General features: G+C 36.2%; 2 protein-coding genes across 2 annotated transcripts; both read right to left on the bottom strand.

The window, feature by feature from the left end:
- Nucleotides 1-1346: 1346 nt before the first annotated feature.
- Nucleotides 1347-2957, bottom strand: LOC112706660 (uncharacterized). The gene is made up of 3 exons (XM_025758082.2): nt 2596-2957; nt 2457-2499; nt 1347-1728 (listed from the first exon to the last, which is right to left on the bottom strand). The coding sequence occupies exons 1-3, from the start codon at nt 2860-2862 to the stop codon at nt 1580-1582; spliced, it is 459 nt and encodes a 152-aa protein (XP_025613867.1). The 5' UTR covers nt 2863-2957; the 3' UTR covers nt 1347-1579.
- Nucleotides 2958-5803: 2846 nt separating this feature from the next.
- LOC112706658 (protein DETOXIFICATION 42) lies at nt 5804-10450 on the bottom strand. Its single transcript, XM_025758078.3, has 13 exons — nt 9669-10450; nt 9297-9401; nt 9081-9202; nt 8264-8670; nt 8044-8179; nt 7851-7947; nt 7629-7729; nt 7372-7535; nt 7167-7238; nt 6963-7079; nt 6787-6882; nt 6572-6693; nt 5804-6173 (listed from the first exon to the last, which is right to left on the bottom strand). Exons 2-13 carry the CDS (start codon nt 9380-9382, stop codon nt 6131-6133), a joined length of 1563 nt encoding a protein of 520 aa, XP_025613863.1. The 5' UTR covers nt 9383-9401; nt 9669-10450; the 3' UTR covers nt 5804-6130.
- Between the last annotated feature and the right edge of the window lie 14237 nt (nt 10451-24687).

Below are 24687 nucleotides of genomic sequence, written 5' to 3'. Positions count from 1 at the left end.
GGAGATGGTAGTGAGAGTGCTTAAAGTGCCTTCAATCTAGCTCCTTTACATATAACGAAAATATATATTTCATAAGAACAAAAAAATATTTATTTTAATTATTAATTTCTTATTAAAAACACATATTTTTTTATAAAAAATATGTCAAATCAATTATATAATTATTTTTTTTATAATAACATACTTATATATTACAAAATTTACCAATGTTAAATTATTAAAAAAATTATATAACTAAAACTAAAATTTAAAAAATTTTTATGAAAGGACTTGTATTTAAACAATATATGAAAAAGTAGAATTAAAATGAGTGCATCCAAGATATTGAAAATTTTAAATTTAAAAAAATGAGAAAAAATTGGTGAAGGAACTAGTTTGGTGCACGACATTCAATTTCAGGGATTAAAATGAGTCACTTAATGCAAAGTGAGGGACTAATTTTGTGCATCTACAACGATGACATAATCGATGACACATGGACTAATACCGTTGCAACACGTGGCACAAACAGATACGTGACCAAATAACATTGTGACACGTGGCACAATCATCCACATCAGCATGCCACATGTCACTGGTCACCACATCATCATATCATTACACGTGGCCAAATTATAGAGTGACACGTGTCACTTATAATCCACGTCATCAAGCCATGTCAATACGTCAATGAAAAATGGGTCAAGGACTAATATGATGCACTTTTCTCAATTTCAGGGACATAATTGATGCAATTGGAATCTCAGGGACGATTTTAGTGCACGACGCCAATCTCAGGGATCATTTTAAGGTTTAACTCATCAATTTATTAATGTAAATTATCCTTAGTTTTATTTTATCGTAATTTGCTTTCTTATTTATTTTACCTTTTTAAACTACTTTTTCCTCTTATTTTTTCCCATCAACTAATTATAATCGCCAAGAGCCTCCAATATCATAATTCATATGTCGTTTACCACTATCTACCATCACATCTACTATTGTTGTTGGTTAAGATTAATTATTTGTTTAAGTAATTTAACTTAACATAATATATACACTTAACTTTTAAGTTGTCTAAACAAATACTAGTTTATTTTAAAATGAACATCATCTAAAGGATACAAATAATAACAGCATCTAACAGTCTAATCTGCTGAATACATAGATGCTATACAGAATATAAAATATAGGTAAAGATTTGTATCGAATTCCTTGCATCAAATCAAGCAAGGAACTATGAACATTTTTTTTTTCTAAATAGTCATTATAGATTAACTTCATAGTTCTCAACTGAAAATAAACCACCAGAATATGGTAAAAGTGAAGATCAAAATTCCGAATGCATAAGGCTGAACACAAGCACAAGAACAAGATGAATTATATTATCTTGCTCTCTCTCTCAAAGCACATATTTTATGGTCTCGAGGTCTTTCAATTGAGGATTCAAGAAAAGAGAAGTACAAGAACCTTACATGACTGACTGCAGAAATATATTTCCCAGCCGAATAAAAAATGCTACTACAGTCAAAATAACTATGCCAAATGAACTGAAACCCAGTTCAATAACCCTAAATCCCAACTCACTTGAAGAAATGCATCAACTTGCTTGGGGTTCAACTTTCTGGTCATTGTCTGTTGAGTTCGCCAAGTTTTGTGAGCTTTCCGAGGCTTTTACTATATTCGGGAGGTACCTCCAACAGCGCTTGTGAACGCCACTAATTTTCTTGGGAGCATCGGCTGGCAAGCCTGCGATAATTTCTATGATATCAGAGCCAGCCAGACAAGTACAAAAGATCTTTGCTGTTTATGTAATGCCACATATAATAGGCTTGTTGTAATTTGCAAATGGTTTAAAGAATTTATTGAGCAAGGCTTTTAAAGCTCTAACACACAATCATATTAGCATAACTTATGAGACTTGGATCATAAAATTCGACATCATTGGACATGACATGATATGAATCAGACAATTAGAGAAAGTTCAGCCAGTAAGAAGAACAAAAGCATTCAACTAGATATTCCAATAAACTAAAAATTCAACCAAGAAGCACATCAAAACCATACATAGCACATTCCAGCTTCCTGATTCAGTATTTCAGCTTTTTAATCACATTCACTCCCCTAAACCCCTTCCAACCACACCATAAGATTATGTTACAACAACAGAAAAGTGCATCAAGAATATGTTCAAACACGTTTCACTTATCAACAATTATTTTGATTATGCAGACTCTTCAGATATGGATCCCTTGCAAAGAGATTATAATATACATTACCCTAAATGATTACCAAGCCAAATTCATATATAACACTCCAATTGAAAAATAAAACTTCAGCATAATAATCACTGCCTTCAACAAACAAAACTAATTGCAAATCCACAACTTCTTAATGAAGCACTTCTACTAAAAATGCAAAACAGAATTTAAAAAAAAAAAAATCAAAACTTTGATAATAAGAGTTACAAGACTAACCATTTTTATAAGCAATTCCCCATGCCTTGCCATGTCTTCCATCCTGCCACACACAAAAAAAAAAAAAGAGGGATTTGAGTTTGATCGCGAATTTCAAATAATACGATGAAATGATTAAGATTGAGAAAAATGGAGGAACCTTGTAGAGATTGATTTTGGTGATTTCATAAGAAACTTCTTTCCAGTGACTCTTGGCCATGTGGTACCCGATTCCCCAGTTAGGTAGGAACTGAGCGACCTCAAACAAGTTCTTCTTCTTTCTTCGCTTTGATTTCTTAGGGCTCTGAGAAGCTGCAGAGGAAGAGACAGAAGCAGAAGTCGAAGGAGAAGTGCTTAGGGTTCTGATGAAGCTGAGTAAGGAATAGCTTCGAAAAGTTTCGAGCTTGGTACCCAACGCCATCGCCATTGCTGTTTTCTGTTCACTGCTTCCTCTGTTTCAGGCTGGCGGCGAAAGTTCCCATTTTTCCCCCAAAAAATAGTAATAGTATCTTTTGTTATTATTATTTATTATTTATTAGTAAATAATGTTGCTTTGACAGTTAGACCCCGGAAAAAGGTTATTTACACTGTAAAAACGCATTTATCTTTTTATTTATAGATGGTAGTTTTACTAGGCTTGAGTTTATTTAAATTAATAAATATTTAGACTATTAAAAGAAAATTAATAAAAATGTATTTTGAGATAATAAAAAAGTAAACCGACTGATTTCCAAAAAATAAGATCAAATATTGATGTGCCAATTTGAGTTTAAAAGAAAAGAAATATAAAAATATTAGAAAAAATAATTATTATATATTTACATATATTTATATATATTATTTAATTCATTTTAAGTGTTTTTTAAAAAATATTAAAGAGAAGTTTGCATATAACTGAATAAATGACCATTTGTACCTATGAGAGATGAAAACGTTGACATTTGTACCCATGAAAGCTCGAAACTAGTCTTGTACCCATGATAGATGCTGTCCGTGTGACAAAAATACCCTGACTTGGATCTGAACTTGGTTCGTGCGTTTCCGAACCTACGTGGCACTTCCACCCCTCCCCCCAACCCATATCTGAGCCAACCATTCACCATCATCATCTTCATCTTCTTCACCATCATCCCCATCCATCACTGTCTCTTCCCAGCCACCATAACCTCCATCACCATCACCTCAGCACCGCCACAGCCATCTCCCTTCACCACAACCTCCGGCGACAACCCACACCGCCGCGCCCCTTTCTCTTCTTCTTCCCCTCTTCTCACCTCCGCTTAGCCTAGAAACCACAACGCTAGCTCCTCCTCTCCACCAAACAGCCGTGACACCCAACCTTCTCCACAGGGTCCTTACGGCGTTCCAACCCGTCACCATTCCCCTGTCCGAACCCTACCTCTCCCAAAGCTCCCAGCAGCATCAGACAAGCCAAAATTTTCAAACAGCAGCATGAATTAAAACAGTAAAATTTTCAAACACCAGCATGAATAAAAACAAACCTAAATCCACTAACGTGCATTTCTAACTAACCAAATTAAGCAAAATGAACTAAAAGCAATACATTGAAAGAAACAGAACTCAGGGAAAAATGCAGGGGATGGAAGACACAGGGAAAAACAGAGGGGATGGAAGACACAGGGGCTGCACCCTATTCTGGAATCGCGACGGTGCTAGGCTGGTTTGCGATGGTGAGACGGGATGACAAAGAAGGAAGAAAAAAGGGGGAAGGGGCTCATCGTCGGTGTCGCTGTGGCTCGTCGACGGTGCGGCGGTTCGGCCAGTGAGAGAGAGGGAGGAGAAGGTGGCCGGTTCGTTGGTGTGACTGAGGAAGGCAGAGAACACGCAAAGGGAAGAAAAGGGAAGAGGGTTGCGGTGGCTCGTAGAGGCCGACGGTGATGGTTGGCAGAGCTAGGGTTTGGACAGAGGAGTGGTGACGGGTTGGAACGCCGTAAGGACGCTGCGGAGAAGGTTGGGTGTCGCGGCTGTTTGGTGGCAGACGAGAGGAGACCCAGGAATGGAGAAGATGGCCGCTGCCGCTCTAGGCTTTGGTAGAGAGGAGGAGCTGCCGCTATGGTTTCTGGGTTCAGCGGAGGTAAGAAGAGGGGAAGAAGAAGAGAAAGGGGTACGGCGGTGTGGGTTGTAGCCAGAGGTTGTGGTGAAGGGAGGTGGCTATGGCGGTGCTGAGGTGATGGTGATGGATGTTATGGAGGTTATGGTGATGGTGATGGTGAAGAAGATGAAGATGATGATGGTGAATGATTGACTCAGATTTGGGGGAGGGGGGTTTGGGAGTGCCACGTAGGTTTGGAAACCCACGAACCAAGCTCAGATCCAAGTCAAGGCATTTTTGTCACACGGACAGCATCTATCATGGGTATAAGATTAGTTTTGAGCTTTCATAGGTACAAATGTCAGCGTTTTCATCTCTCATGGGTACAAATGTATTTAGACTATTAAAAGAAAATTAATAAAAATGTATTTTGAGATAATAAAAAAGTAAACCGACTGATTTCCAAAAAAAAAATCAAATATTGATGTGCCAATTTGAGTTTAAAAGAAAAGAAATATAAAAATATTAGAAAAAATAATTATTATATATTTACGTATATTTATATATATTATTTAATTCATTTTAAGTGTTTTTTAAAAAATATTAAAGAGAAGTTTGCATATAACTTATATAACTAACTAGTTTACATGAATCAAATCAAGTAGACAAGTAATCAACTCAAATATTAATTAAAAGATAACTATCTATATTTTGGATATTTTATGATTATGATAATTTAACTTGCTTTTAGTGAATATCTAAAATTCACTAATCTAATTCAATATTTGGTATATCAGTTCTTTGTTTCTATTAAGTTTTATCAGAAGGGACCATTTAGATAAAGATATTGAAAACGTCTTTTTATAACTATATTTTTTAATAATTAAAATCAAACACATATAATCGATTAAATTGTGTTATTTTGTTAAAATTAGATTAGATAAATTGATTTGACCAAAAAATGATGAATCAAATCTTGAATTGATCTAAATTAATATTATTTTTTATATTAATTTAGATCAGTTCAAGATTTGATTTACTATTTTTTCAGTTAAATCAATTTTTCTAGTCTAATTAAAAAAAATAACATAATTTATACAATTATATATGTTAAATTTTAATTACTGAAAAACATTTTAAAAAAAATATTTTAAACGTCTTTATCTAAGTGGCTCCCTCTAACAAAAATCAAATACTTTTTTGCATAATTATTCTGCATTGCCAATTAATTCACATTATACTGATAAGTTTAACTACTACTTTTTTTTTCTTCCTAAATCATAGTTTTAAATGAGAAAATGTTATAAAAAATAAATAATAAAATGTCAACTAATGATATAAGAAAAACACAATATTGGAAGTCACTATAAACATGATAGTTTCTACTTTCTAAGGTTCAAATCTCAAGAAAACAAGAATTCCGCATCATCTACATGTTTCACGCAAACTCTGTGTCATCCACACTTTCATAAACTAACCTTGCTGCATGGACAGCATGGTTAAATACAAAAATCTCGATGCTATTCTTGATTTCAGAACTCTCTCTCTACATACAAGACTAATAAGATTACAGTTGGAATCTTCCTTCTTTGATCTGTACACTTGAATGTATATCAATAACACCACTCAAACATGATTGCACTCATCTCCATAGGAATTCCCAAGGTCCTGATCCTGTTCCAATCCTGCATCATATGATCTTAATTACTTCATTGATTGAAAGTGAAAATTTCAATTAGGTGAAAAGAAAAGAAAACATGAGAAAAATAGGAAGAGTTTAGTTTGGGGAGTTTAATTTTGATGCTGTAAAGCGTTTTACATACTCGTGCAATCACATCCGTTCTTTTGGATTACTATTCATGTGGTCAATATGAAAGGTAGTTATTTTTACTGATATGCATTATGTAATTGGAGGCCCGTGTAAAACTACTTTACACATAAAAATTAAATTGGGTTTTCATTATCTGTCTTTTCAAACAACAAAACACAATGATACATTAGACAGTAGTTGGATTAATGAATCATTGTCATGTTTAAGAAGATAGATAGAACAGAGAAGTATATAGTGGGGTTGAATCGTTACCTCAAGAAGCCAGCAAAGGCCCTAAGAGACATATAAATTGTCAAAGCGATCCATATTCCAATGAAACCACCAGCAGATGACATGATAAGTAAACATACTATGCTAATGATGGCCACCACAATCTGAGAATCAAGAAATGCAATATATCATAAATGAAGTAAGTTTTCCTGCTTGTTTCTTATATATTGACCCAAAAACATGGAAGAAAAATCCACCATAGAGAAGGCTGAATATGCGAAATCAGATGCTCCAAAGTTGACACCATCAAATACAAATGCCAATGAGTTCAGGGGTTGTGTTAATGCTACAAACTGGAAAAACAAGTAACATCAATTTAGAGGACTTTAACACCATAGAGCTGCTTTAATGATTGAACAAGGAATAAAATTACCGGTATCCCCATTCTAATGAAATGGAGGACTTTAACATCTTCAGTAAACAGCTTAGCTCCAAAGTGCAATCCTGTTCCAAGAATAAATGCAAGTCCCACACCTAGAACCAATCCCATCTGCAGAAAAACTTGTTATGTTTAAAGTTTTGCTTATTCTAAAAGAAAGACTAGTCGCTGGAATTCCTGTCAAACATTGGAAACAACCTGCAATACTCGAGAAGCAGTTGCTGTGGCCTTCTCATAGTCCTTATTAGCAAATGCACCCGCAAGAATAGCCTAAACAAACATCATAATTTACAAGTTATGAACAAACAGAAACACAGACAACCATCGAAATCGCCTTTTCCCTTCTATTTCTAAAGTCTAAATTAATTGTTTCGCACTGAAGTCGAACGAGTATGTATCTAACCTGCCCAGCAACAGCCAGACCATCAGCTAGAAGAGACACTGCCAGCCAAATCTGTAAGCACACTTGAAAAGCTGCCATGGATGTTGATCCGTGGCGTGCAGCTAAAGACGCGGCCAGCGTCACACAGAATGTTACAGCAATGACTCTCATTAACAATAGGAAACCTATATGACAAGAATGAAAAAGAAAAAGAGCAATTTTAATTGTGGTCTAAATGACAGAATCTTAATAGTTGGTGAAGAAGATTATATGCTCACCATTTCTAAGAAATCGGTCAAATCTCAAATGCTTGATGCTTGGAGGAATAAGATCAACTTGTTCCATCAACCTCCATAGAAGTATAACTGAAATAAGGTACCTGCATTAACAGTTAAGTTTAAAATATGAAATTTTGGCATAGAGTAGTTTGCAGGGTCAACTATACTTAATCAAGAGTGTGTAATAACAGAAAGGAAATTGAAAACAAACACAAAACATACTGAGATATAACATGGGCAATGGCTGCACCGCTGACGCCTAAGCGAAATACAAACATGAATAAAGGATCTAATGCTATATTGGTAACATCTCCAGCCACTAGATTACATCAAAGAAAGAGTAATTAGAATCAGATGATAGCAGGATACTGTGACACTGCTAAATCAACATAAATTCTAGTATGTCAAGGAATACCAGTAGCATATAGAGGAGTTCTAGTGTCCTTAAATCCTCTGAAGACTCCCTGCATCGCCAACGAAAGAAGAACCGCAGGAGCACCAAGGGACCGCAGTGTCAGGTACCGTTGCGCAGGGTGTAGCATAGGAGAGTCCTGAACAAATATCCTGTATTATTAAGCAATCATCCTCTTCTGGTTTAAATTGCTGAAGCTTTAAAGTAACATAACAGTTCTTACAGAAGCTACTCCCATGAAGTTCAATAAAGGTTTTGCTGCAGATATAAGTAGTACTGCCTGGATGAGGCCAAGGATGCCGCCGATAAATATTGCAGATGAAGCCGAAGGGATATGCCTTTTCTTTTGTTGCGCCTCCTCAACTGTGTCAAAGCTTTCACCAGCCAAATCTAGTTTCTGAATACTTCCAACAACGGTACCTTTCTGGGGTAGGAACTCTTTGGTTTCAGCATCAGAGGGTGGACCTGCTTCCATGGTTTCGCTTTCATCTACTGGAGGGCTTGCTCCGGTGATGCTGTCTTCTTCAGCCACAAAAGAGGTTGTGCAACTGACAAGGGGGAATATTGCAATCCTTGACACTTGATTGAAGAGAGCTATTGAAACTCCTACAGCAGCAAGCTCCACTGCACCTGCATGAACCAAAATGCATTATAAGAAATTCAACATATATATTCCAATTCTCATTTCTACCATAGTTCCATGGAACGCAATAAGTTCTGGTTTAGTACACAGTACGTGACATGTAAAATATTTTATATGAAAAGTATATTGAGAAATGCTCAAGTACCAACAGAATTTATTGTTTGTGGCCATCGCCTTCAGTCTTCAATCTAATTCCTTTAGTCTAATAATTCAACAACGTACTTTTAGTCGACGCTTTTAAACATTGATGGCTAAGTGCTCGCCAAAAAACAATAAATTCTACTGCCTCTCTAGCATTCTTCGAGTAGAGAGTCATTCTTCAAGTATATTTATGCAAAAAGTACAGTAGGTGAATTCATGTAACTATGATTTCTACTAATCATTACAGGAAACATACCAATTCGGCCTATGAATGCTGTGTCAACCAGTGAAGCTATGGGGTCTGCTGTCAAAGCCATTGCTGCAGGCAGTGCAATAGACAATATTTCACGACCAAGACTATCTAATTTGAAAACTTGTCTGCATTAACAATAAAATCAAAAGTTAACAGAAACAACAACACCCCAAGATAAAATCAAGCACAGGAACAGGATTATATGAAATCAAATCAAACCTGGTATCCTTAAAGAAAGTGCAAAGTGGTATTCTCCTCCAATCCCCTGATGAAGTTGATGAAGACGGTTTCTGCTTCTCAGCCATTTTCTCTACCAAAAAATCACTGTTTTGTTTGGAAAACCAACGAAACAGATAATAAATAACTATTAATAAGAATTTGGAATGCAAATGGACCTCCACTATCTAATAATGCATTTAATCTTATCATAAAGATGGAATATATGTGAAGGAATAGTGATCACAATCAACTATATAAACAGATGCTATTTCACATATTATTCCCCGGTGGATATTACTCCAAGACAAAAACAGAATCATAAGGTTTAAAGAACAAAACAAAAAAGGGGTTAAGAGAGAAAGAAAGTGGTACCTATGTGACGTTGAGATGAGTAAGTTCAGTGCAGAATGAGTCAAACTTAAAGCTGATATCAAACTCTAAATTCTGAATGTTTCTGGTAACCGTCTCAAGAACAAAAATCAGAGACAGAAATACACTGATTCCAAACTTGAACCACTCTCACGAGCCAAGGAAGGATAAAAGAAAACGCAGCTGAATGAGTGGAGAAAAAGTGAAGAATCAATCCAATTTGCAAAAAGAAGACAAAGAAAGTGCCACTCGGATTTCCACTCCAATGCTTTAAAACTTGCACACACACTTGTCTTTTAAAATATGTAAAATAGCGTCACCATCCAAAAGAATTCTTGTACGAATTATCATCATCACCATAATCATGTATATAGATTCATATATCTCATCCCAGAGGCGTAAAATTGAAGCCAATTATTGGGAGAGGAGATAACAAAATCTGGAACAATAAATAACAGAGGCAGCATCATGCATATATAATCAGATGTCACACAATATGCGTGCGACATTAGAAGAGAAAGGCGGAAACATTTTCTGAGGTAGCAAATCTGCAATAATCATAATAATGGTGAAGGAAGATGATGATGCACAGAAATAGCGTGGGGGTCCCACCAGTTTTCAGGGCACAGATTCTTCCGGGAACTCAGATAATTATTACTTTGAAGACTCAGATAGATTTAGAGACCCATGAATAATGTTATGTTATGTGGCAATACGAGGATATAGACGAATTTCAAAGCGGCACTGCATGCTTACCACACCTTGCCACGTGTCCATGCGCTTCCATTATTCTTAGCCTATCTTTATTTCAGAGAAAAATGAAAAAAAACAAAAAAGAAAAAAAAATTAACGAGATTTACTATTTTTTTTAAATATAATATTAGAAAAAAAAAGAAATAGAAAACTTGTTACGTTTTTCTATTTTTAATATTACCTTTTTTAATATATTTAATAATATAAAGATAAAATTATTTGTTATAATATTTTTTTATTTTTAATCTAAATATATCTAAAAAAAGATAAAAATTCATTTTTTATTTCTTTCTTTTTTTTTTCTAATTAAACATCGTCCTAATGAATGGAAAGTGAATCTTCAAAATTTTTTTGACTAATATTCTCCAATTTCAGCAGGTTATACCACGTTAAATTTTTAACCTTTATTTAAACGAATTAGTGAACGAAACCAAATCTTTAATATTATTTAAATGAATTAGTAAATTAACCAATTAAATTAAATAGAAAATGACTTTTGATTGCAAAGTAAAGTTAAGCTAAGCGTTAGGCGACCGTCTGGCCATATTATTATTTCATTTCATAATCGCATTTTTTGTATGGTCCCATTTCTGTTTTATTTTGAAATAATTTTACATGATTTAATGTGGCCAGTTTATGATGCAATAATTTATTTAACGGGTTAGTTGTCCACTTGCTAATATAGGAAATAAAAATCCATTCAAGAAATGAGTTCATGGCCACTGCAATTGTGCAAAGGTCATGACATCTTCACGATAATATGAATTTTTGGATGTTGTGTGTGAGTGAAATGAAAAGGTTCAAGTGCGTGGTTATCATGATTCCAAAGACATGGACTGGAATCTAACCACGCATAAGGCATACCGTCCGGATAATAATTTCATGCATATATCACAAAGTGTAACGCTTTAATTTGGTGACTACTGACTAATACTCCACTAATTAGTACCACCAGACCTAAGTCACTAATCAATTATAACTTTCATATTAGACTTTAAATTTATTCTGTTTAATATATATATATATTTTACCAAAAATAAGACACTCAAATCTATAACCTTTTAATTGAGTATGAAAAGACTATGATATTTGAATTATTACTCATTGACTATTCTGTTTAATATATAAAAGATAATCTCCAACACAAAAATATCCATTCCAGAATTTCAACATTTATTCAATTTTTTATTGTTCTGATTTTTCTCTTATCGATATATGTTATTAATTTTATAATTACTCCACAAATCAGAAATTGAACCTCAAACGATAGGGAGAGCAGGTCTTTGCTGTTTCTACGTTGGATATGAGGGAGGTCATTCTGCAGTGATCCCTAAATTCCCAAATAAAAAGAGAAATCAGTAATGCTTGCTTTCAATTTTTGTAATAACATTATATTTGTTAGGTACTTAGGTGTATAATTATTAATTTAAAAAACTCCCCTTACTTTATTAAAGTCTTAACTCTCTCTGACATGAAATGCAATTTTGGTGAGATAGTATTCTCCTCAAGATACTTGGTTTAAATGAAACCATGAAAGATCATTGCATCCCAAAATTTTATTATTAAATAAAAATATAACACTAATAAAATAAGATACCAAAATTATATTATTATATTTTTATACCATTTACGTGTTTAATGAACAATTACAAGTAGTAACATATATTTGGGTTTTAGGGAATATATATATTTGCTTTTTTTATTTATAACCACGGAAACTACTATATTCAAATATAGAAAAGTATAGGTAAACAATAAAAATACTAAACAATATGAATAATGGATATATTAGATATTCATTTTACTATGTGTGCGTATGATTATTTATTCTATCTTATAAAAATCAGGTTTCTGCACTTAATGCTGGAGTTGACGTAGCATATTTTTGAGAGTGTTTCCCAATTTATTTCTTTTAACTCATTAAATACAAATTATTACGATAAACTAACTATATCAACTAATTAATTTGATTAAATATTTAAATATTATATAATTTATATCAACTTAATTTGGTAGTATTTCTTAATTTATTTATTTTAATATCCTGTTAGTATTTTTAATTTATTTCTTTAAATTTATTAAACTAAATTTATTGTGTGTACTAATTAATTAATTTAATTAATTTATTAGTCATTAAAATAATAAATTTATAAATAAAATAGGCAATTGAGATATTTTCAACTAATAATCAAATCAAATCAAATCAAATTAAATCATATATATTGAGCTAAATTCAAATAATGTGAATTAAAGACTAAATTAAAATAAGATAATTTCTTACTTATTTAAGTTAAGTGCAATAAATACAAATTAATTTTGTTAGATAATCATAGTTGTCTGATGTACTATATATAGATGGTCACACAAAATTATAAGAATCGTGATTTGTATCGCTCTTGCTATTTCAACTCTTATTTTCTTCTTTTTTTTTTCTTTATGTATAATTTCTTTTATGTATAAATAAACCTAAAATGGATGAGTGTTTTATTTATTATTTGTTTGATGAATATATCTCAATTTAGGCATTTTACTACTGTGAATGGAAGTTGACCTGTAGTAATTCAAAGTGTCAAATGTATTTTTTATAGTATTAGATAAAAGAATATTTGTTAAAATGAATATTTCCATTGTAATAAAAAAAATTTGTTCGGTAAGTCGGGTACCGGACGGTTCGGAGGGATCCTCAGGTTGATAGGTGGGTGTGGCCTGAAACCGGGTCGCGAGGGTGAAGCTGGAGTAGCCGACGTCCCGAGCTCCTGATGTGGAGGGGGTGTCACCTGCAAAGACACTCCGACGCTCTAGTCAGTTGAGTGTGCAGGTGAAAAAGGGATAAGGTGATATGTGTCGTACCTTGAGGGAGGGGTAGGACCCTCCCCATATATACCGTGTTAGAAGTGGGCCCCGCAAGAACAGACCCACCTTCCTCGAAACTTCCTCATACAGCTGTAGCGGGGAGCTATCAAGGACGCGTGTCCAGGTCGTTGGCTAAGCTGCTCGTACCCGACCGTTCGGGTCGGGTGATGCATGAGCATCTTTCCTATCTTTTACTAGTGAATTTGTATCTAATTTATTGAGTTTAATAAAGAATTAATTATCTTTTAGCCAATATGGATGCTACTTTGAGTCTTTTGCAATTTTGTTTATTTTAGATAGCATTCGACTGGATTTGATGGAGTTTCTGCAGCTCAAGAATTAAAGGAGAAACCAGCGAGGAGCGACGCGTGCGCGTCCCTGACGCTTACGTGTGAAAAGTGAAATTTCACAGCGATGCGTACGCATGACTGACGCGTACGCGTGATTTGAAGAATTTCACAGCGACGCGTGCGCGTGACCGACGCGTGCGCGTGACCGACGCGTCCGCGTGACTTGCGAAGAAGACCAGCGACGCGTGCGCGTGACCGATGCGTCCGCGTAACTCGCGAAAAAGACCATCGACGCGTACTCGTGACTGACGCGCACGCGTGACATGCGCCACGTGTAGAAAACACAGAAACTGCTGGGGGTGATTTCTAGGCCCCATTTTAGCACCCAAGTTAGGCGCAGATCCAGTGAAGCCAAGTAGTCCCCACGTTACAAGACGCGGAGTAGTTAATTAATTCTGATTTAAATTCAAATTTGAATTTGAAAATAGGAAAATATATTATCTTAATTTTAGATATTAGATTTTAAATTAATTAGGATTAGTTATAAAAAGGAGAGACTTCTCTTTTATTGAGAGGAGGTTCCATAAGGAGGATTCCATTAGAGAATTCTATACAAAGTTACATTCCGCATTCCATGAGCAACTAAACCTCCGTTGTTAAGGTTAGGAGCTCTGTCTATTTGTATGGATTGATTTTATTGCTTTTTTAAATTTAATTCATGTTTTGATTTATATTTCAATAATTGTTTTCGCTCTTTATTTTATGAATTTGGGTGAACGGAAGTATGACCCATGTTCTAATTGAGTTCTTGTATAACTTGGAAAAGCTCTATACATGAACAACAGCTTAAAAATATATTATCCTGAATTTCTAATTGTTTGTATTTAACGGGATATGTGACGTAAAATCCCCTTATTTTTGGATAATTAGGATTCTTGTGGCATATAAACTGGAATTTGATCATCACCTTCTAATTGGAATTAATTTACCAAAGAATTGACAGTTAATGAATTTTAGAGGAGACTAGAAAGGTCTAAGGAATTAGGGTCTAGTCACATATAGTTTGCCATGAATTAAATCCTGCATAATTAAATTAGTTAGTAAGAAAAATAAATCCGGAAAATAGATAACTCTGAAGCCTTAACTATTTTCTCCATATTTTATTCCCAACTCATTGCTGTTTGCTTTCTGAAATTCTTAATTTACTGTTTAATGCTCTTTGAATACCAAAACACTCTTTTCTGTTTGTCTAACTAAACCAATCAATCAATCATTGTTGCTTACTCCATCAATCCTCGTGGGATCGACCCTTACTCACGTAAGGTATTACTTGGTATGACCCGGTGCACTTGCCGGTTGGTTTGTGGGTTATAAAATACCGCATCAAGTTTTTGCATTTTGTTTTCCAGTATTACCACCGGATACATAAATACCACAGACACATAACTGGGTGAACCTTTTCAGATTGTGACTCAGCTTTGCTAGTGTCCCCAGTTAGAGGTGCCCAGAGTTCTTAAGCACACTCTTTTTGCTTTGGATCACGACTTTAACCGCTCAATCTCAAGCTTTTCACTTGACACCTTCACGCCACAAGCACATGGTTAAGGACAACTTAATTTAGCCGCTTAGGCCATGGTTTTATTCCTTTTGGGCCCTCCTATCCATTAATGCTCAAAGCCTTGGATCCTTTTTACCCTTTGCCTTTAGTTTAAAGGGTTATTGGCTTTTTCTGCTTGCTTTTTCTTTTTTTCTTTTTTTCGTAAGATTTGTGTTTTTCACTGCTTTTTCTTGCTTCAAGAATCAATTTTATGATTTTTCAGATTATCAATAACATTTCTCTTTTTTCATCATTCTTTCAAGAGCCAACAATTTTAACTTTCATAAATTCACTATAAAAAGTATGCACTGTTCATGTCATGCATTCAGAATCACAAAAAATACCACCACATTTAAGTAAATAAGACTATTCTTCAATATAGACCCTCTTTCTCATGCAATATATCACTCCTATATTTTTTTTGGATTCAAGCTTAGTGAGTAATATATGAGACATCTTTTCAGAATTGAAGCAATAGAGAGAACTAAACTAGTCCTAAGATTCTAACTAATAAAGGATCATGCAGCAAACAAAGCATAATAGTAAAAAACCGGAACATAACATAGAAAAAAGAGGGGAGGAATAAAAATGAAAGGAACTCAACCACCTTAGTTATTCTAGCAGTCGCTTTATTCTGCAGGTTGTGCTCCTCAGTGAAGATGATTCACCCCCCTTTTGGTGCCATAGCAATAAACAGAAAACCCTTAGGCGAAGCGTCAACACCAAACTTAAATGTTTGCTTGTCCTCAAGCAAAGAAAATCTGAAAAAAAAAAATAAGATGAAAGAAGAATAAAAGGATAAAGGAACAAGAGAGAATTAAGATTGGGAGAGAGATAAACAAAATTAAAACTGGGCGACGAACTTGTGTAATTGTGCGGCGCAGGCGACGCGTACGCGTGGGGCGCAAAATTTCCTTAATGACGCGTAAGCGTCAGGCACGCGTCCGCGTGCCCTGAGTTTTGCGCGATTCGCGCGAAGCCAGCCGTGTGCATGCATAACTTGCTGTTCGCGTGGCTTGGAAACCCAGATTTTCAATCGACACGTGCGCGTCATGCACGCGCACACGTGGATGGCCATTTTTGCAAATGACGCGTACGCGTAAACAAATTTTGTGCTTCTAGCACACTTCCAGCCCCAAGCCAGCACAACTCTCTGCCTAACACATATTTACGTCGAAATTCAAGGTCACGCGTACGCGTCCCTGACGCGTACGCGTGGAGTGCCAAAATCACAAATGACGCGCACACGTGGGGTACGCGTACGCGTGGGGTTGTTTGTGCAAAAGGCATTATTCTGGCGCCACTCCCATGACACTCTCTGTTCATTTTTATTTTTCATGCACACCCATCTGACGCGTACGCGTCAGCGACGCTTGCGCGTCGTGTGCTATTATTTTTTTTACTATTATCCGGTTCCTATTCTAAAATGGCTGCATGATCAGAAAATTAGTAAGAACTCAATAAAAATCAAATAAGTAAGAAAACTACTACTACGAAAAATAACTAACGATATAAAATTATCGGGTTGCCTCCCGACAAGCGCTTCTTTAATGTCACCAGCTTGACACTTGATTATTGAAGTTTCTTCCTCTTCTTCCAGTTGGTTAAAAGAAATGTCTCCATAGGGGAGAGGTGAAAATTAGTGCCCCTTGATATAAATTCTTCCGAACAAGCTTTCTTTTATTATGATTAGCTTGATTTACCTTGCTTGTTGGGGTGGAGGTTGGATTGCTTTTTGCTGACCTTTTCTTCCTCATATATATTTTCTTTTGTTTCTTGGTCACAATCCTCTTTTTAGTGCTTCCCTTAGTTATCTTCACTTCTTTGTTTTCAATATGTGGGTGATGTGTGATGGTTAGAGTGTACCCTTCATCAAGAACTTCTTGAATTGGTGGTTCAATAAACTCACCCTCCATGCCACTCTCTGCTTCATTGAAGTGTAGATTCCCATAATTATTTTCATCCCTTGCAACCTCCTTTGTTTGTGCATTGATAAACCACTATTTCATGGTTCATCTTGTGCTCAATTGAGTGGTTTTTATCAACTCTTTACCCATTTATTCATACTAATCGCATGTTTTACGTTTTCCTTCCGGAATTTGTGCTATGATTGAAAACATGTTTCTTTGGTCTTATATTTGCTAATATTAATCCTCTCTTATTACCATTAGATGTCGTGATATGTGTGTTCAGTGATTTCAGGGATTATAGGGCAGTAATGGCTTGGAGGATGGAAAGGAAGCATGCAAAAGCGGAAGGAATACAAGAAATTGAAGGAACTGCAAAGCTGTCAGCCTGACCCTCTCGCACTAAAACGGTCATAACTTGAGCTACATAAGTCCAAACGATGCGGTTCTAGTTGCATTGTAAAGCTAACATCCGGAGCTTCGATTTGATATATAATATGTCAAAGTTTCCCTGACGCTAGGCAATGTGAACGCGTCATCCACGCGGACGCGTCGCAGTTACGAAAATCAGCGTGGTAGATTTCTTCTCCAGCGATTTCTGGGCTGTTTTCGACCCAGTTTGCGGCTCAGAAAACACAGATTAGAGACTATAAAGTGGGGGAATCCATTCATTCATAAGGAGGCTTTGATAATTCACTTTTTAGGATTTAGATGTAGTTTTTAGAGAGAGAGGTTCTCTCCTCTCTCTTAGGATTTAGGATTAGGATTTTTAGAAATTAGGAATATTTCATCTTCATCTCAAGTTCAATGTTCTTTTTATTTATTTTCTCTTTTATTTTTATTTACTCTGATGCTTTCATTTGTATCTGAATTGTGTTGCCCAATTGGCTTATGAACTTTCCATGTTAGGATTGATTTTCTTATTTAATATACATTACTGAGATGTTTTCAGATAAATGATTTTAATTTAGATTTTCTACCTTTTGGCTCTGGTTGATTAATTGGTAACTCTTGAGTTGTTAAACTCATTATTGACTGAAATTTGGAATTCTTCAAGAATTAATTTGAGTTCCAATAACTCTAGCCTTTCCCAAGGAAAGACTAGGACCTGAGGAATCAAAATTAATTCGTCCACTTAACTTACCTTCATAGTTAGAGGTTAACAAAGTGGGAGAAAAATCCAATTCTCATCACAATTGATAAGGATAACTAGGATAGAACTTCTAATTTCTCATATATTGCCAAGAGTTTATTTTACAGTTATTTATTTATTTTACTTGTCATTTAAATCACTTGTTCCTCATTCTCAAAACCCCCGATTTACAAAACCCATAACCAATAATAAGAACATACCTCCCTGCAATTCCTTGAGAAGACGACCCGAGGTTTAAATACTTCGGTTATCAATTTATTTAGGGATTTGTTACTTGTGACAACCAAAACGTTTGTATGAAAGGACTTTTGTTGGTTTAGAAGCTATACTTGCAACGGGAATTTATTCTGAATTCTAGACCACGCAAAAGTTCTCTCATCATGCATCTTCCTTCTTTGTTGGTGTATCAACCTCCTTTATTTTTGCATCTTTCTCTTCTTCCATGTGTGAGGGTAGAAAGTTCTCTAATTCACTGGAGTATAAACTCCTTTGATTGATTTCCTCACTTGCTTCCATAGGATCTTGCATTATATCTCTTGGGAAGAAATTTGCTTCCTCCTCTTCCTGTGACTTTATAATTGACTGCACATGTTTCTCTACATTTTTGACACTCGTTTTTATATCATGTAAGAATTCTTTCATGAGAAGCTCAAGATCTTATGGTATTTGAGATGAATAAGGAGATGATGGCTCTTGATATGAATAAGAAGGAGATGATGGTTCTTGATAAGTGTAAAAAGAGGATGGCTCTTGGTATGAATTGGGAAATGGTGGCTCTTGATATGGGTAGAAAGATGATGGTTCTTGATATGGATAGAGAGATGGTGGTTCTTGGTATCGATATGGAGATGGTGGTTCTTGATAGTTGGAACATAAAGCACTGAAGTTTCTTTGGTTTTGATTTTGCCAACCAAAATTTGGGTAGTTCCCCCATCCACAATAATATGAATCACTACTCGGATGTGAGTAGTATCATGTGGCAAACAGAAAAGCAAAGAAGAAAGAACAGAATTCTAAAAATTAAAATAAGAAAAATTAAAATAAAACTAACTAGGAAACACTAAACTTAATTTCAGAAATTAAGAAAAATATTGGTGCTATTTATTTATTTAATTTTTTTTTCAATTTTTTTTATAAAATTTAAATAAAATTAAAACTAAAATGCTTAATCTAAGCACTGATAGTTGTTAATCACATTCAATCTCCGGCAATGACGCCAAAATCTTGATGCGGTATTTTATAACCCACAAACTAACCGGCAAGTGCATTGGGTCGTACCAAGTAATACCTTACGTGAGTAAGGGTCGATCCCACGAGGATTGATGGACTAAGCAACAATGATTGATTGATTGGTTTAGTTAGACAAACAGAAAAGAGTGTTTTGGTATTCAAAGAGCATTAAACAGTAAATTAAGAATTTCATAAAGCAAGCAGCAATGAGTTGGGAATAAAATATGGAGAACACAGTTAAGGCTTCAGAGTTATCTATTTTTCGGATTTATTTTTCTTACTAACTAATTTAATTATGCAGGATTTAATTCATGGCAAACTATATGTGACTAGACCCTAATTGCTTAGACCTTCCTAGTCTCCTCTAAAATTCATTAACTGCCAATTCCTTGGTCAATTAATTCCAATTAGAAGGTGATGATCAAATTCCAGTTTATATGCCACAAGAATCCTAATTATCCAAAAATAAGGGGATTATATGTCACGTATCCCGTTAAATACAAACAATTAGAAATTCAGGATAATATGTTTTCAAACTGTTGTTCAAGTATAGAACTTTTCCAAGTTATACAAGAACTCAATTAGAACATGGGTCATACTTCTGTTCCACCCAAATTCATAAAATAAAAAGCGAAAACAATTATTGAAATATAAATCAAAACATGAATTAAATTAGAAAAAGCAATAAAATCAATCCATACAAATAGACAGAGCTCTTAACCTTAACAATGGAGGTTTAGTTGCTCATGAAATGCGGAATGTAAATTTGTATAGAATTCCCTAATGGAATCCCCCTTATGGAACCTCCTCCCAATAGAATAGAAGTCTCTGCTTTTTATAACTAATCCTAATTAATTTAAAATCTAATATCTTTTTCTATTTTCAAATTCAAATTTGAATTTAAATCAGAATTAATTAACTACTTCGTGTCTTGTAACGTGGGGACCACTTGGCTTCATTGGATCTGCGCCTAACTTGGGTGCTAAAATGGGGCCCAGAAATCACCCCCAGCGGTTTCTGCGTTCTCTGCACGTGGCGCATGTCACGCGTACGCATCGATGGTCTTTTCCGCGAGTCACGCGGCGCGTCGGTCACGCGCACGCGTCACTCGTCTTCTTCGCAAGTCATGCGGACGCGTCGGTCACGCGTACGCGTCGGTCACGCGTACGCGTCGGTCACGCGTACGCGTCGGTCACGCGTACGTGTCGCTGTGAAATTCTTCAAATCATGCATACGTATCAGTCACGCATACGTGTCGCTGTGAAATTTCGCTTTTCACGCGTACGCGTCAGGGACGCGCATGCGTCGCTCTTCGCTGGTTTCTCCTTTAATTCTTGAGCTGCAGAAACTCCATCAAATCCAGTCGAATGCTATCTAAAATAAACAAAATTGAAAATACTCAAAGTAGCATCCATATTGGCTAAAAGATAATTAATTCTTTATTAAACTCAATAATGAAAATTCACTAGGAAAAGATAGGAAAGATGCTCACGCATCATCGGGTCGGCCCGCAAACGGTCTAGGCAGGTCGTAACAGTGCCCCCAACGCGCTAGCAATGGTCATGAGGGCCATTGGTGGCGTGTTATGCCCTCTCTCGAGCGTTGTCCCTAAATCAGCCGCTCGTGGAGAGGACGTGCCTCTTGCACGCATGTCTGTTCATTGCTGGGGATAACCGTTCGTCGCCTCGTTCTTTGTACCGGGCATTTAATGCTCATAATGGGTTGTTTCAAACCCTGTGAGTAAAGACTCTTTTACCCCTACCTTTCGGGCTTCAAGTCAGTTTCTTAATCCCCAGTCAGTTTCACGCCTCACTTTCATTCCATTTCCTTGTTCATTTTCATTCCATCCTCTTGAATTTCCTATTGTAATATCCGTATTCCTGAGCATTCTCCCTTTCTTGCTTTCCTCTCAGCCAACACAATCAATCAGGTAAGCACTCATCTCCTCTTTTTATGCTTCATGTTCATTTTACCTTCATCATCAGTTCTTCTGTATGCATGCTGCTTGTTTGATTTGTATGCTAGATGGCCTTAGTGTTAAGTAGGTGCGTTAGGGGGGTTACCATTTTAGGGTATTAGCTTTTTAGGCTTTTGCTTGGATTCTACTTCAGCCATGCTTAATTCTAGTTACTGAATAGGCTAAGTGTAGTTTCTGGGCTTTTTCCGAGTTTCCGACCTCGTAGACTAACCGAGTGGAACCCCACTGTAGGTATGTCTCGTATCGTCTCACGAGCTTCCACTTCAGGCGCGGGTTATGACCGGTATGCTTGGGTGACTTCCGACATGAAGGACTCCCCGAACCAGATGGGTGAGGAGGAGCTCACAGAGTTCCGTCAAGCCGAGTATTTGTGCGGCAGAACCGACAAGGAGGCCAGCTACGACGTTTTCGTTCCCGCTCCCAACGAGCGGTTGTACAAGATCAACCTTCGCTCCCCCCGAGTTGCCGACTGGATCTAGTTCTATAAGGCAATGTTTACCCAATTGGGGCTTCACATTCCTTTTTCTTCCTTTCAAATGTCGCTCCTAAATCGGATTTCTGTGGTGCCGTCGCAGCTGCATATGAACAGTTGGGCTTTCATCCATTGTTTTGAGATGGTTTGTGAATACTTGGAGCTGCCGGTGTCCGTTGACGTTTTTCTTTACCTCTTCAACCTCACGAATCCTTCCAAAGAAGGGAAGGCAAGGAAGGGGTTCATGTCCTTCCGATCTGCCCAGGGTCAGAGGATTTTTGGTTTGTTCGAGGACTCTTACCATGGGTTCAAGGACAAGTACTTTAAAGTGCGCCCAGTCAAAGGTCGCCACCCCTTTTGGTTATCGTTAGAAGGGCAGCGCCTCATCCCGACGTATTGGAACTTCGCGGCGGGGTCCAATACCTTTATTAAGGTGACCTACAAGGGGATGTCCGCTGTGGACCAAAAGATTGCCGACGTGTTGTTGGCCGTCTTTAGGAGAAACCATGTAAACCCCCATCTCCTTATGGGTGATTGATGAGCGGATAATTTATACGCTTTTTGGCATTATTTTTAGGTACTTTTTAGTATGATCTAGTTACTTTTAGGGATGTTTTCATTAGTTTTTATGCTAAATTTACATTTCTAGACTTTACTATGAGTTTGTGTATTTTTCTGTAATTTTAGGTATTTTCTGGCTGAAATTGAGAGACCTGAGCAAAACTCTGATAGGAGGCTGACAAAGGACTGCTGATGCTGTTGGAATCTGAGCTCCCTGCACTCGAAATAGATTTTCTGGAGCTACAAAACTCCAAATGGCGCGATCTTAATGGCGTTGGAAAGTAGACATCCAGAGCTTTCCAACAATATATAATAATCCATACTTTACTCGAGATTTGACGATGTAAACTGGCGCTCAACGCCAGTTCCATGCTGCATTCTGGAGTCAAACGCCAGAAACACGTCACGAACCAGAGTTGAACACCCAAAACACGTTACAACTTGGCGTTCAACTCCAAGAGAAGCCTCAGCTTGTGGATAGATTAGGTTCATCCCAAGCACACACCAAGTGGGCCCCGAAAGTGGATTTATGCATCAATTACTTACTTCTGTAAACCCTAGTAGCTAGTCTAGTATAAATAGGACATTTTACTATTGTACTAGTCGTCTTTGACCGCATCTTTGGTCCTTTTCCCTATTATTCAAATTTCATATCATATTTTGGGGGCTGGTGATGATTGAATTTTTGACGGTTTAGAATTTTCCAAATGAAATCTCGTCGAAGTATAGTCTCTAAACCAACAATAATCCTCTCATACAAAAATTTGTTTGTCACAAGTACAAACCCCTAAAATCTATAAACCGAAGTATTTAAACCTCGGGTCGTCTCTCAAAGGACTTGCAGGGTAGTGTTCTTGTTATTGGTTATGGACTTGTTTATTTTGGGGTTTTGGATGAGGAATGTGAATAGTAAATGGTAGGAAAAACTTTATTCACAAAATGGTCTTGGCAAGGTTTGGTTGTCAAAGGTCTTCATCATTATCACTAGCCACAAGTATGGTAGTTGCAAGGATTAATCCCACTTAGTCATCCTTAAATCAATTAACAAAGGAAAGTCAAGTGAGTTATATCAATCCTAGTCCATAAGTCCTAGCTTTCCACTAATTGGATTAATGAAGGCTAAAGTTAATGGCTATCAACTATCAATCAATTGGACACTAGTGACTCAAGAAATCCTAAGTTACCTTCTCAAGCCAAGAACATAAAATTCTAGTCTAACATTCTTCCAAGCATTTAATCAAACACTTGGAAGGCACAAAAGAAAAGTATAGTCAATCACAACAAGAATGAATTCTAACTACAATTGAATGTAAAGAATTAACAACAACAATCAAGGAAATCACAATTATCATGAATTACCTCAAATTGCATTATTGAAAGAAAATAAAGAGAACAAGAGTATCTCAATTACAAAACCTAGAAACAAAATAAGAGAAATTACAACAAGAGAATAGGGATAGAGAGAAGAACCAAAGTGTAGCAATCACCAATTGGAGGTAGAAGTAGAAGGAGACTTGAATTAAACCTAGAACTATAAGATCCTAATCTAACCCTAATTCCTAATCCTAACTCTAGAGAGAAGTGAGAGCTTCTCTCTCTAAAAACTAGTTCTAACTACTTCTAAAACTAAATTATGACTAATGATCAAAGTATGTTGATTCTTCTTCAATACTTGGCTTAAATAGCATCAGAAATGAGTTGGATTGGGCCCACAAGGCTTCTAAAATCGCTGGCCACGTGTTGCATTAAGTGGGTCATGTGCCACCATCGGCGCGTCCGCGTACCGTGCGTGTGCGCGCCTATGTGCGATGCAACTATGGCAAATCTTATATCGTTTCGAAGCCCCGGATGTTAGCTTTCCAACCCAACTAAAACCGCATCATTTGGACCTCTGTATCTCAAGTTATGGTCAATTAAGTGTGAAGAGGTCAGGCTTGACAGCTTTTTGGTTCCATCATTTCTTCATGAGTTTTCCAACTTTACATGCTTTTTCTTCATTCCCTTGATCCAATATTTGCCTCCTAAATCTGAAATCACTTAACAAACATATCAAGGCATCTAATGGAATCAAGGTAAATTACATTTAGCTATTTTAAGACCTAAAAAGCATGTTTTCACTCTTAAGCACAATTAAAGGAGAATATACAAAACCATGCTATTTCATTGAATAAATATGGGTGAAAGGTGATAAAATCCCCAAAAATCAATACAAGATAAACCCTACAAAT

Source organism: Arachis hypogaea, chromosome 8, assembly GCF_003086295.3.
Source record: "Arachis hypogaea cultivar Tifrunner chromosome 8, arahy.Tifrunner.gnm2.J5K5, whole genome shotgun sequence".
Taxonomy (NCBI): Eukaryota; Viridiplantae; Streptophyta; class Magnoliopsida; order Fabales; family Fabaceae; genus Arachis; species Arachis hypogaea.
This window is presented reverse-complemented; position numbering and strand designations above follow the sequence as displayed.